General features: G+C 54.8%; 3 protein-coding genes across 3 annotated transcripts; all 3 read left to right on the top strand.

Moving 5' to 3' along the window:
• LTHEOB_10771 (Periplasmic beta-glucosidase precursor) lies at positions 1–2883 on the top strand (the record flags this gene model as incomplete). The annotated part of the gene is made up of 5 exons (XM_035507453.1): positions 1–225; positions 284–409; positions 456–934; positions 993–2783; positions 2835–2883. 5 exons carry the CDS (start codon positions 1–3, stop codon positions 2881–2883), a joined length of 2670 nt encoding a protein of 889 aa, XP_035367126.1.
• Positions 2884–4332: 1449 nt separating this feature from the next.
• LTHEOB_10770 (Transcriptional repressor Sin3p) lies at positions 4333–9298 on the top strand (the record flags this gene model as incomplete). The annotated part of the gene is made up of 6 exons (XM_035507452.1): positions 4333–4857; positions 4927–5027; positions 5090–5783; positions 5835–6308; positions 6553–8649; positions 8705–9298. 6 exons carry the CDS (start codon positions 4333–4335, stop codon positions 9296–9298), a joined length of 4485 nt encoding a protein of 1494 aa, XP_035367125.1.
• A 915-nt stretch (positions 9299–10213) lies between these two features.
• Positions 10214–12218, top strand: LTHEOB_10769 (DNA mismatch repair protein; the record flags this gene model as incomplete). The annotated part of the gene is made up of 2 exons (XM_035507450.1): positions 10214–11812; positions 12105–12218. 2 exons carry the CDS (start codon positions 10214–10216, stop codon positions 12216–12218), a joined length of 1713 nt encoding a protein of 570 aa, XP_035367124.1.
• Between the last annotated feature and the right edge of the window lie 1968 nt (positions 12219–14186).

Raw genomic sequence — 14186 nt, 5'->3', positions numbered from 1 at the left:
ATGGCCGATACCGTGGTCTTACCGCGTGCTGCGGAGCCAGCACTTGGCAGTGGCTCACCTGCGCTGAGGCTGGCGCCACAGGATTCCGCCGACATTACGTCTTCCCTTTCGCACAGCTCAGCCGAGCGTGGTTCGAGGTTTCCTGAACAGGCCTCGAGCCTTGGAGTCGATCAGCCAGATAGAGTGGCCCGAGAATTGGCGGCAAAGCTTCCGCTCAAAGAGCAGGTGAGTACACCTGCCCTGAAATGCTACATTAGTAGAACGCTAACCTCTGCACTTGTAGGTTTCCCTCTTGGCAGGGTCTGACTTTTGGCGCACTGTTGCTCTGCCTCACCGAGGAATTCCTTCAATCAAGACCACCGATGGACCCAACGGCGCTAGGGGACAGTGGTTCAAAAATGGCACTCCGGTTGGTGCATTTCTCTATTTTTGAGTCGACAGCTAACGAGCAGCAGGCTGCTCTGTTCCCTTGTGGCATTTCTCTTGCAGCTACCTGGAACACGGGTCTGCTGGAAGAGGTGGGCAAGCACCTCGGTGACGAGACCAAAGCCCGAGGCGCTGATGTCCTGCTAGCTCCCACAGTGTGCTTGCACAGATCGCCACTCGGAGGCCGTAACTTCGAATCGTTCTCCGAAGACCCTTTCCTGACAGGAAAGCTTGCCGCCGCCTACATCCGCGGTTTGCAAAGCAAGAAGGTCGCGGCAACCATTAAGCATTTCGTCGGCAATGAACAGGAGACCCTGCGCATGACGATTGATTCGATCATCGCTGAGAGGCCCCTGAGAGAACTTTATCTGAAGCCTTTCGAGATTGCCATCCGAGAGGCGTCGCCGTGGGCTTTGATGAGCTCGTACAATCTTGTCAACGGAGTGCATGCGGACATGTATCCACATACTCTGAAGAAAATCCTTCGCGATGAATGGAAATACGATGGGTGAGTAGGAAGCTACCTGGTGTAACGCGAAAATTGGGTCAGAGGCTGACTCCTATAGCATGGTCATGTCTGATTGGACGGGTACAAACTCGGTCGCGGAAGCCATCTCGGCGGGCTGTGCCCTGGAGATGCCAGGCCCAACCAAGTGGCGTGGCGAGAAAGCGGTGCGCGCGGTTGAGAAGGGAGAACTTGCCGCCGAAGATGTTGAGCGTGCTGCTGGGGACGTGCTCTACCTTATCCAGAGAACGAAAGGGCTCAACAATGACGCGCCAGAACCAGAAGAACGAGCGAACGACAATGCCGCCATCCGTCAGGTCATACGTCAGGCCGGGGCCGAGGGGTTGACGCTGCTGAAGAACGAGCGGAACACTCTGCCCATCAGATCTGCGAAAAAGATCGCAGTTATTGGACCAAATGCGAAGCGTGCCATTGCCGGAGGCGGCGGCAGTGCAAGCCTCAACCCTTACTACACGACAACGCCATTCGATGGACTTGCCGCTCATTTTGACGGAGAGCTAACTTATTCCCGCGGCTGTGACACGGCGAAATGGCTCCCGCTTGCCTCCCCATTCTGCACTACAGAGGATGGGAAGCAAGGAGTAACACTCGAGTACTATTACCATGATCGATTCGAGGGAGTTCCCGCGTCGGTGCAGCACAAGGCCAATACTGATCTTTTCCTGTGGGACTCTGCACCAAAGGCTGTTCTACCGGCATACTCATTCAAGGTCAAGACAACTCTGACGCCCAAGACATCGGGGAGCCACACTTTCAGTTTCTCCAGTGTTGGACCTGGTCGGCTCTTCTTGAATGGAGAGTTGTTCATCGACAACTGGGACTGGATAGAGGAGGGCGAAGCCATGTTCGAGGCGTCCGAGGATGTCCTGAAGTCTGTGTACTTGGAAGCAGACAAACCTGTCCAAATCCTTGTTGAGAGCAATAACGAAGTACGCCCGGCATCGAAGATTATCCCCGGTAAGCCAACACACGCCTATGGTGGTTGCCGCATTGGATACGAAGAGGAATCGGGGATCGATCTTCTTCAAGAAGCGGCAAATGCAGCAAAAGAAGCCGATGCTGCGGTTGTGTTCGTCGGCCTGGATGCAGAATGGGAGTCGGAAGGCTACGACCGTCAAACGATGGATCTGCCCAAGCACGGAAGCCAGGACCGTCTTGTTGAAGCGATACTCGCAGCAAACCCAAGTACGGTCGTGGTCAACCAGTCGGGCACGCCGGTCACCATGCCGTGGGCAGACAGAGCACCCGCGATTCTTCAGGCGTGGTACCAGGGACAGGAAGCCGGTAATGCCCTTGCAGACGTCCTCCTGGGTCGCGTGAGTCCTGGAGGCAAGCTCCCCACGACCTTCCCCAGAAGACTGTCGGACAACCCAGCATACCACAATTGGCCTGGCGAGAATGCCAAGGTTGTGTATGGTGAGGGTATCTTCATCGGATACCGGCACTACGAGCGGTGCGGGATTGAGCCGTTGTTCCCTTTCGGTCACGGATTGTCGTACACGACTTTCTCGTATGGCAATGCCACCATCAGCGACCGAACGCTTGAACAAGACGGATCCGTGAAGGTCACCATACCTGTGACGAACACTGGCAACTTTGCCGCGGCCGAGATTGTGCAGGGCTACATAAAGGACGTGAAGTCAAAACTGCCGCGCCCGGAGAAGGAGCTGCAGGCGTTCGGAAAGGCGTTCCTGCAGCCCGGCGAGACGAAGAACGTGGAGCTGGTGTTCGACAAGTACTCGGTTGGGTATTATGACACGTCATTGGAATCGTACATTGCCGAGGAAGGTCGCTTCGAGGTTCTCATCGGTTCCTCATCCGCAGACATTCGGTAAGAAGAACCACGAGTTCGCACAACAGCCAAACGCTAACCGGCTAATAGGTGTTCAACGTCATTCGATGTGCTTGAATCATTTACTTGGGTATTCTAAAGGAAAGAGGAAAGACACGATGTTCCGCAGTCGGTAGATCTTGAACTTTGGATGCCCGAAACCTAAGGCGAGAATGGGCACCGGCCGGAGCGCGACCGGTGTTTGAGTAGTCCCTGCACCCCGCTGGGTTTTTATTTTTATTTTCCCCCTCTTTCTGTAGAAACGGCCGTGTCAAATGTTCGTGCGAATCCGAAGTGCAAATTTTTCCTCGTTTGGTCGCCTGGCTACGGGCTTTTAGATAGGTCCAACTGGCCGCATGATGTCCGGCGCATGCGTCATAAGCTGCAGTGCGAGAGAGTTCAGCAGTCAGGGCACCTGTCTGCACGCGCCTCGCTTAAAGGCGGGTGTGCCCTTTCTGTGCAAGCGTGCGAAGGGGGAAAACGTAGGGCCGGCCGCCATCGGAGTTTCCTCGCCCGGCCGCGCGCTACTGAACCGGGGGAGGATGCGCGACTCTTTCGACAAGCTTGTCCATCACTCCAGTCCACCACAGTCCGCCCTCAGTAGTCAGAGCGCTGCCTTCTCGCGCATGTCTGCCGCGCGCCAGTGACCATTTTCTGGCAGTCTACTTTTCCGCTCCATCCCTCTCCTGCAGCAGCTCTGAGCGATTAGGTCGCCTGCCGCCAGCTGTTGTGCACAACATCTGGCTTGCCGAGCTCTGAGCCGCAACCTTCGCTATCGCCGCCCCGCAGCGCTCATCGAGCCCCAGATCAGGGAGCACATGTCCTTCGCGAGCTGATCCTCGGGGGATCCGTCGCATCGAGTCCCATTCTGCCGTCCGCATAGCCCGCTCGTCCGCGATCCAGGCCACGCCCGCCGCTGCGAGCTGTCGCCATGAATCCAGCAAATCGTGAGGGCTGGCCTCCGTCGCAAGGCCCGCAGGGCGGAGCTGCTTCGCAAAATAATGATCAGGCACAGGCGCAAGCCTCTCGCCCGATAGCTGGCTTTGGGTAAGTCTGTCTTGGGACCTGGCGCGCCCGCTGCGATCTAGCGGCGCGTGCTGTGGAGGCGTCTTCGCGGGGTCCAAGTTTCGCCCGGGCCTCCATGAAACTGCCGGATTGACGTGTTTGCTGGACGTGCGCGTGCTGATTCGTGTATGTATAGATCGAGTGCTGCTGGCTCCCAACAGCCCCCGCCCCAGCCGTCGGCCCAGGGTAATGGTCCTGTCCTTCCTCCACCAAGCGGTATGTGGGCTGTACACACAGAGGCAGACAAAATGCACAAGCGCATGAGCTGATTCGGATACCTGCAGCGCCGTTCTTCTCCCCGAATCAACCCTCTGGCCACAATTTGCCCGGGATTGCGGGGCTAAATCAATCTTCACAGGCCTCAGCTGCGCAGACCTCACAGAGAGGCGCCTCTTCAGGCCAAGAACCCACCGCTGGTCCTCAGGCGCATCAGACCGCAGCACATGGTGGCCCGGGGTATTCCCTGCCAGGGATCAACCAAGCAATGCAGTCGCAGCAGCTAGGACAAACACAACAAGGAAATAATGATCGTGATAGAGAAATGAGGGACGACAGGCATGCAGAAGATCTTGCTATGCAGGCCGAACAACGGGAGCGCGAGATGAGAGAACGGCAGCAGATTGAGCAGGCCCCGCATGAGAACCACGCCGGTGCAATACATCTGCACCAACCCGTGGCCGTTGGCCCACAGTCTCGCGTTATACATGGCCCGAACGGCATTTTGGGTAACTCCACGCAAATGGGTCCAAGTTCCATGTCGCAGCCGCCTGCCAGCATATTCACGTCTGGGCCAGGCCAGCAGCAGAGCGAGGGTGCCCGTTTGCAACAGCATCCTGCACAGGCCCCGCAGCAGCAGCAGCAGCAGCAGCAGCAACAACAACAACAGCCGCCGCCGCAACAGCAGCAGCAACAGCAACAGCAGCAGCAAGGTCTTATGGTCCCATTTGGGGGACCTCAGGGCATGCAGCAATCTTTGGCCATGGGCCAAGGACAGCAGCCTATACTTAACGTAAGCGACTATCCGTTCGAAAACGCGACAACCATGAGGCAAACGCCGGGTGTTAACGTTGACCTCTAGGATGCACTAAGTTACCTGGATCAGGTAAAAGTGCAGTTCCACGAACATCCCGATGTCTATAATAAATTCCTCGACATTATGAAAGATTTCAAGAGCGGAGCGTAAGTTGCTTCCTAGCTACGTCCAGTTAAAGTAGCAAAGTTTGCTCTAACCCCGATCCTAGTATTGATACCCCAGGAGTCATCGATCGAGTGTCATCGCTCTTCGCAGGGCATCCCAACCTCATCCAGGGGTTTAACACTTTCCTTCCACCCGGATACAAAATTGAGTGTGGAACCGGTGGAGATCCAAATGCGATTAGGGTCACGACACCGATGGGCACGACTGTGCAGTCTATGCCGGTGCCCCGTCCTTTGTCGAACCCCCGCAGTGTGCCTGTCAATGGCGATGGACCAGGCGCTTCTGAGAGACAGTTCTACGAAGCTGCTTCCCGCGGCCCCGGAGCTAATTGGCCACAACAGCAACAGCAGCAGCAACAACCGGGCGCTGGTCCTGAGGCTTCCTATAGCCCAAGTCGCCCGGTTGTCCAGCCGCATTTTGCGCCTCAGCCAGGCAACCAAGCGCCGATCTCTCCCGAAGCTCATGCTAGAGAGCAGCAAATGACAGCCGCCGCGCTCGCACATCAGCAAGAACAGAGGGGTGTGTCCCAACTCAGCAATGCCGTTTCAGCCGCCACTGGTGGTTTGTTGAACAGGCCTGATCTGATTTCTCCTCCAGGTGGAGCTCCGAACCAAATGCCCGCGCAAAGCATGAATGGTGTTAGCCACTTGGCCCAGCAAGGCGGCGCACAGGCCGGACTGGATAAGAGAGGCCCCGTGGAGTTTAACCACGCCATCAGCTACGTCAATAAGATCAAGGTAGGACCGTTTGTGGCAGTCAATCTAGGCACTCGCTAAATACTCCGGCAGAACCGCTTCGCGACCCAGCCCGACATCTACAAGCAGTTCCTAGAAATCTTGCAGACGTATCAGCGTGAGTCCAAGCCGATCCAGGATGTTTACGCACAGGTGACGCAGCTTTTCAACTCCGCACCCGATTTGCTCGAGGATTTCAAACAATTCCTTCCTGAATCTGCAGCTCAGCACAGGGCCGCCCAGGCCAGGCAGGCTGCTGAAGAACAGTACATGTTCAGCAACGTGCGCGGTGAGCCTGCGGGCACTCCCCAGATGCATCACACACCGAGGGCCGAGCAGGGCTCTGGTCGTCTTCCTCCGGTTGGAAACTTTGCGCCAACGCCTAGTGCTAGCCGTGACAACAAGAGAAAACGTGGTGAAAGACAGGGCACAGTCGCCAGCTCGACCGCGATGCCTACATCGATACCGGCCGAGGTGTCCGGAGCGGGCCAGAGGACTGGGTTTGCCCAGACTGGAAACATCGCGAAGGTGAGTGACAGCTCTTTCGACTCAACAAGCCATATCACGTGTCAACAAGTCACCCTCCTCTACCCACTTCCACATTTGCGTCTCAATTGCCGCTTATCTTGCTGCTTTCACACCTGACCTTAAGTTCTTTCCTTCGCCACTCCACATTGCCAGCCATGCCAACCGTACCACTGCATCCAATCGCGCTCCAATGATGAGCTACCTTCTCATTGCGAAACCTCGTCAGCTAACGAAAACCTTTCAGCGCGCGAAACAACAGCACGGTGCGAAATCATCTGCGATGCCCGACGCTACTCCGGTCTCACCCACACTTACTCCCGCCATTCCCGAGCCCATGGCGCCGACGACTTCGCTCTCAGCTAGCGCCGAGGAGTTGGCGTGGTTTGACCGCGTCAAAAAATACATTGGCAACAAGAACACTATGAACGAGTTCCTCAAACTTTGTAACTTGTTCTCAATGGACTTGATTGACAAGTCCCTACTTCTCCACCGCGTTCACCAATTCATTGGCGGCAATCCAGAGCTTATGGGCTGGTTCAGGAAATTCCTTGGGTACGACGGCAAGGATGAGGCCCTCGAGAACCAGCCTAAGCCGCCCAGTGGCCGTGTCGCTCTTTCCAACTGTCGCGGTCTTGGCCCCAGCTATCGTCAGCTGCCCCGCGCCGAGAAGATGCGCCGCTGCAGTGGTCGTGACGAGCTTTGCCACTCGGTTCTAAACGACGAGTGGGCCTCTCACCCGACATGGGCGTCCGAGGATAGCGGTTTCGTCGCCCACCGCAAAAACCAGTACGAGGAGGGCCTGCACCGCATCGAGGAGGAGCGCCACGACTACGACCACACGATCGAAGCCTGCATTCGCACCATTCAGCAACTTGAGCCCATCGCCCAGCAGCTCCTCAACGCTACTGCCGAGGAGAGGGTGCAGTTCACCCTCCCCAGCAACCTGGGCGGTCAGAGTGAAACGATCTACAAACGGGTCATCTACAAGATCTACAACCGTGAGCGCGGAAACCAGGTTATCGAGCAACTTTTCCAAACTCCCTACACGGTCATCCCGGTGCTGCTGAATCGGATGAAACAGAAGCTGGAGGAGTGGAAGGCAGCCCAGCGCGAGTGGGAAAAGGTCTGGCGCGAACAAACCCAGAGGATTTTCTGGAAGTCTCTCGACCACCAGAGCGCGAGCGCCAAGGCCGCAGACAAACGTCAGTTCCAGGCCAAGACACTGCAGAACGAAATCCAGGTCAAGTACGAGGAGCAGAAGCGTCAGCGAGACATGCAAGGTATCACTGTGCCCAAGCACCAGTTCGAGTACAGCTTCACCGATACCGAGGTCCTCTTGGATGCCTCTAAGCTTCTACTGCTGCATGCGGAGCACGGCAACTCTACAGACTCGCACAGGCTTTATGGATTCATCAAGGAATTCGTCCCGCTCTTCTTTGGCCTCAGTGCGTCGAAGTTTGAACGCGAGATCGGTTCGCCTCAGGCTGAGTCTACTGATGACGAGATGGGTGGCATGGATGACGGCTCTCGTAAGTCGCTCAAAGTCAACGGCAAGAAGGATGACCTTCGCCGCGGTGTTCTCGACCCCAGTCGCAGCGGAAGAGCGTCGCGTAAGGATGCGGACGAGAGCAATGCGTCGGGTAGCCGTGGAAGCACGCCCGAGGCGGGATCGGCGGCTGACGACGAAATGGCTGAGGAGGGAGACGTTACCACGTCGGTACCGAAGGACACTGCTTCGGACAGATGGCTCGAGCATCCTGCCGGCGGCAACAACCTTGACATCCAGGACATCGCGCCCGATGGTCCTTACAAGCGGGACATTTACAACATGTACTGCAACCTCCCGATCTACTGTTTCTTCCGCATGTTCGTCATCCTCTACGAGCGTCTCTCGCATCTCAAGCAGAACGAAGAGCATGTCCATCAGCTGGTTGCGCGGGCCCAGCACGCCAAGCCCGCTCTCGACCTCAATCTTATCGACAAGCGCCCCGAGGACTTTTTCCGCGACACGTCGCCAAAGGCAAATTACTACGAGCAGGTGCTCGAAATGTTCATGGACCAGATTCGGGGTGAGATTGAAATGCCGCAGATCGAGGAGACGCTCAGGCGCTACTACCTGCAGAGCGGCTGGCAGCTGTACTCTTTTGACAAGCTGCTGAGCTCGCTTGTTAGGTTTGCCTTCGCTCTTCTTAGCAGCGATGCTAAGGACAAGACGTGGGACATCTACCAGCTCTTCCGTAAGGATCGCCAGCAAGAGGAGACGACTCATGATGCAGAGCTCAACTACCGGAGGACGGTCGAGAAGTACTCCAAGGATGGCGACGTTTACAAGATCTCCTATGTAAGTTTTCTTGCCCGTGTGAACACGAGCTCAACCGGCCACTGACACATAGCAGGATCAGTCGCGTTCCATAACCCGCGTAATGATCTTCAAGAGGGAGGAGCCCACCTTCGACACCAGGCAGACCAGCCAGGAGCAGAACTGGCGCGCGTACCTTTCTTCGTTTACGCGCATCAGCACCACCGAAGGGGTGCCTGCCGAAAAGGTCAAGATACCTTTTCTGAAGCGTGACGCGCCCGCAGACGACGATGAGCAAGCCGAGACGTCGCAAGATGTCAAGAGCGAGGAGTCATTGACCATCCGCATTGCGCTCGAGAAGTTCACCATGGTATTCGAGCCTAACACCAGCGAGTACCTTCTCAAGAGCGACAGAGTGCGCAACGGTGGCAAGGACGGCATCGCCGAAGCGGAGCAGGAGCGCGAGAACCGTGCCAGCTTGGCCAAGGAGAAGGTCGTCATGAACAATGCGTGGATGAAGGATCTCAGCAAAGACGTTGTCGATGGCCGCAAGCAAAAATTCAGCCGCATGGTTGCCGAAGGTGCTAACGCGCGGGCACCTAGTGCCGCAGCTACTACGGCTTCGGCACCGAAGGAAGAGCAGGCGGTTGCGGCAAGCGGTGAGCAGGATACCGAAATGGAAGGTGCATGATGGGATATGTGGGGGTAATGGTCAATTTGGGCTTTGTTGGAGTGGAGTATAGTTACATGACCTGCATGCATGCATGGGAATTCGAATCATGAATAGGTTGCGGCTGGATGATGGATGGAACAAAGGGCGTGGTGGGCGTTAACGAGCGATCGAACTAACACACATGGCGCGATTGATGCCCCGGAACGACAACCGTTATTATTATTTCCTTCAGAGCTTCTCCTGTATCTCCGAGCTTTCAGGGCGGAATGGAAGGGATGGGGAACTTCTTTCTTTGTTTCTCCTGTATTATCTTTGGTCTATTTATTCTGCCTCATTTTGATGTTTAGGATTGTGGTTCCTGAACTGTCTATGATTCTGTTCTTCCTTGCTCAGTTGCTCCACTGATGATCGCCCGGTTTGGCTCCACGGTACCAGGCGAGGTGGCTTGGTATCTGAAGAATATATCGAGCCCGTTGGTGAAGATAGCAAAGCAATTTGATAAGGCTGCGCTGCATGGTTTAATTTCCGTATACCACAAATATTGTGGTAATAATCAAGTTGCAATTGCGAAATTGTTGAGAGTGCATGAGATAAAAGAATAATCTGGAAGTGCATGATGCTCCATGTCTTTATGTGTCTGGGCATGGCCGAAGTGAAGTGACCCGCCGCGCTTTCCTTTTTCCCTTGCCCATTACGTCATGCGTCGGTGTAGAAGCCTCACTTGCGCAGACGCGACAAAAATTTACAGTCGTGCATTCTTCTCCCTCACCTTGTGAGTGAGAGCCCGGTTTCAAATTTCTTTGAATGAGCGCGCTTTTTGCCCCCTTTCTCGTGGGTAGAGTGGCATTCTATACTACGCTCACTACAACCTCACATCCACCATACCACGCAAAATGAAGAGACATTGAGAGAAGAATTTGTTATTTATTCGAAATGTCTCTCAACTTTTCCATCAACGAAAGTGTTCTCCCCACGCCGTCATCATCCTCACCATCACCGCTCACTGACGCCACGACGTCGTCATCTTCTTCCTCGTGCATCCGATCGCTCGCACCGCAGACTGTCCGCGCTCTCAGCTCCTCGCTCACCATCGTCGATCCCGTCGCAGCAGTCAAGGAGCTCGTCGACAACGCGCTCGACGCGGGCGCTACCTCCATCGCCGTCGAAGTCTCGGCCAACGGCGCGCTCGACCACGTCACCGTCCGCGACAACGGCCGCTCCGTGCCGCCAACTGGCGACGACAGACAGCTGCTGGGCCGCCGCCACTGCACAAGCAAGCTGCGGGAGTATGGGGAGTTGCTGAGGGATGTCGGCGGTAGGAGCCTGGGGTTTAGGGGCGAGGCGTTGGCGAGCCTGGCTGAGGTGTGTCAAAGGGTGGAAGTTACGGTGAAGTGTGAAGGGGAGACGATGGGGGAGGTGTTGAGACTGGGGAGGGAGGGGCCAGAGGGTGTCGTGGAAGTAAGAAAGATTGGGTGTCCCGTTGGGACGACTGTTAGGGCGGAAGGGTTCTTCGATAGGTGGCCAGTCAGGAAGCAGGCGGCACTCAGGGAGGCGCAGAAGGGTAGCGGTGTGACCAAGAAAATAAGGGGCGTGTTACAAGCCTACGCGCTTGCGAGACCGGGGTGTAGGTTATCGTTGAAGGTGGTGAAGGAGACTACAAAGAAGGGAAAAGAAGAGAGGTGGACGTACGCACCGAAGCCAGGGCTGGGGCGGAATGACGGGGAGGAGAGTATTATGGACGCGGTATGGAAGATCATTGGGAAAGATGCGGCTGCGCAGTGCAATTACGTTGCTCGGAACATCAAAGGGTACGGCTTTGGCGCTGTCCTACCCAAAGTGGACGCGGAGAGCAAGAATATTTCCGGACTCGGCCAGTTCCTATCCGTCGATGCAAGACCCGTTTCGACAGCCCGTGGAACCCTCAAGTTGCTCTCAAAGGCCTTTAGAGATAAGCTAAAGAAGGCCAATCCCACCCTAGAGGATGTCAAGGAGCCTTTTCTGAGGATGGATATTGCATGCCCACCTGGTAGCTACGATCCAAACGTGGAGCCGTCGAAGAGCGATCTCCTATTCGATGATCCGGCCTCTTTGATTGCTGCTGTCAACGAACTTCTCGATGCTTTCTACTCCTCAACCAGCGCAGAAGGGAAGCCATCGGAGGAAACACCTGAGACACATAAATCAGAAACATCAGCACAAGCAAAGGTGAAGAAACCGGAGGATGCAATTACAACACCAGCTTCAGAGGTTCAGACTAGTGAATACGATACAGCGGTTGATGATGACCTCTTTGATCAATTGGTCGATATGCCGACCTCGGACATCGCTCACACTCCAGCTTCCCCGAACCTTCCTACCAGTCCTCCTCACAACCGTGCAGAGATGAGCAACTTTGAAGAACCGCAACGAAAACGACAGCGCACATGGAAATATAACATGTACGACTTCGATAACGATGATCTCATCATGGCGGACGCCGAGACACAGGAAGGTCCAGACGTGGATCTTACAAGCGAGGACACTGAAGAGGGCGTGAGCAGTGTCACTTTGTCAAACCCCTGGACAATGGCAAAGATGAATGCTAGAATCCGAAATCCGGGTATGGCAAACCATCCACACATAGCTCATACGCGGAAGCAAAGCCCGGAGCCTCAGCTTGGGCCATCGACAAGCACACCTACCGTACCGCGTGTCCAACTTGATAGAACACATCTTCCAACGCCACAAGCTTCATCTCCGGCTCACTGTCAAAATTCTGTTATTGTGCGGAGCGGCGGTCCTGGTGGACTGAATTTGACACGAAGCCAAGCTACTCCAAGCGCAGGCCGCTCCGTTTCCAAACCAAACAACAGTCATCTTCTATCTCCACACAGCTCCTTTCCACAAGTCGACGCTGAAGGCTTCGTTCCTGTATCTCCCCAGCCAACAGGTGGTGTAACTGGTAATCTGGCTAACACAGCTGCTTCGAATAAACCGCGTCGAGGAGCTCCTCGTAAGCAACAGTCTGGCCATGGAGGAATCAACAAGCCGTTCAAATCTCCAATCAATGCCGAGAGGGATAGCTGGTTCTCGAACTTGCCGTCAAAATACCCCAAAAGATCAACGGTATTCCTAAGGAATAAGAAGACGCCTACAACTAGCGGAGATGATGCGGCCAATGACTTTATGATGAGCGGTGCGGCAGACAGCTGTGGATTGTCCGATGGTCGCGATCGTGACATTCGGCATTGGACGGCATCAGGTACGAGACGAGAACGCATATCACCGTCTGATAATGAAGTAGGCGCCCTTGGCAGTGGTCTACCTGTCGGACACAACACTGAAGCCTCTGAAGAGGTTCGTCAAGTCGTCCGTCATAGGTCCCCAGCAAGCTTGGATGGAGTGGGCATGCGCAACTTTGAGCTCAGCGCAGCACCTATGTCGTCCCAACCTTCCTTAATGGGTGCCACAGCAGGTACACTTACACTTCAGAACCGACCGGCAGCCATTTCCCAGCAAAACGAAGCAGAAGAGCTGCCACAACAGGAAACAGCAGAAACTGTGATCGTCGGGCAGCCACTCCGACGCAGCTTGCGTCGCCGTCCAGCAGCGAAGTCAACTTCTACTACAGGACGGGCTCTTAATGTGGTTTCAGAACACACGCAACAGCCTCGTACTCAGCCTGAACAATCTGGGCAGCAGCAGCACACCCGTACCACTGGACTGGTTTCTCTGCGCCGACACTCCACTCGTCAGCAAGCTCGCCGTCGCACTACGTCCAACCTTCCACTTGAGAGCGTACCTGACGGCGCTCGGATGCAGAACATTTCGCTCGTCGTCTCCACCGCCGCAAGCATAGCGAAGGATGACAACGGCGGCGAAGTATCCGCGGTGCATCTAATCAAAAGGATCACCACAGCCTGTATGCTGCTCAGCCTAAAGGATGAAGCCATTTCATGGGGCGCAAGCGGAGAAATGCGCTCTCTGTTTGCTGTGTCCGGAGAAGAAGTGTCCTCTCCAACCGTTGTACAGAGCTGGGCTGATCGACTTGGGAGCTTACTCATGCAAGTCAAGCTTGTAGACGCGGAAGAAGATACGAGAGTGCGGGGGGATCTAAGCTTTGTGCTAATGCAAGCGGTGGAGAGACATAAGCATGAAGTTTTGGCGAAGATCGCATGAACGATTACTTGAGGTGTTCGCAATCGCATCTCATGTTGGTCTTTTTTTTTTCCTGTGGGAGAATTGCGGTCTATATTTCCCTGATGTTTTGCTGTTGCATGTAGATTGCTTTTGTAACATCTCGGCGCTACGGGGAGATGGCCAGGTATTTAAAACAGAGGGCCGGCTTTAGCGGTGTGGCGAATTTATGGCTGGATACTTATCGGAAGGCAAATTGTAAGGAGATGGCTTAGTTCTCAGTCTTAGCTATTCTATGGCTGCTTTGTTAGCTACCTAAAAGTTTATGAAGTTTAAAAGGCTACATATTATACGCTTTACAGAGCTTACGCAAGTCATACCGCAAAGTTGCCACCATAATCACCTCCTAGGCGAATAGAAGACAGTGTCAATTGAGGTGAATACAAAACTTGGACAGTAAAGAAAATAATGAGAAGGTCAAGATGGAAACCCAATGAAAAAGAAGAAACATTACCCTTGAAAGAGATGCTGCCCGTTAAACGCCCGAGGAATTTCTGCTAAATATCATCTGCCTCTGGAGTAGATAGATGCATGAGGCTTAAACTCGAGCAGTTTGAGAGCGCACTGTGAGTGGCATTATTGTTGCCCGTCTCTTGATTTTACATACCGGCATAGACGACTGCGATGACAGACCGGTAGTTGCAGGGAGACAAATGATGATATGTGAACGGAGCCACCTACAAACCTCTTATTAGCAAGTAAGGAGGTAAATTATGCTAAAGAGGTCCAC

This window comes from Lasiodiplodia theobromae (genome assembly GCF_012971845.1).
Source record: "Lasiodiplodia theobromae strain AM2As chromosome Unknown scaffold_41, whole genome shotgun sequence".
NCBI lineage: Eukaryota > Fungi > Ascomycota > Dothideomycetes > Botryosphaeriales > Botryosphaeriaceae > Lasiodiplodia > Lasiodiplodia theobromae.
Note: the sequence above shows the minus strand (reverse complement) of the source record. Positions and strands in the feature narration are given on the sequence as shown.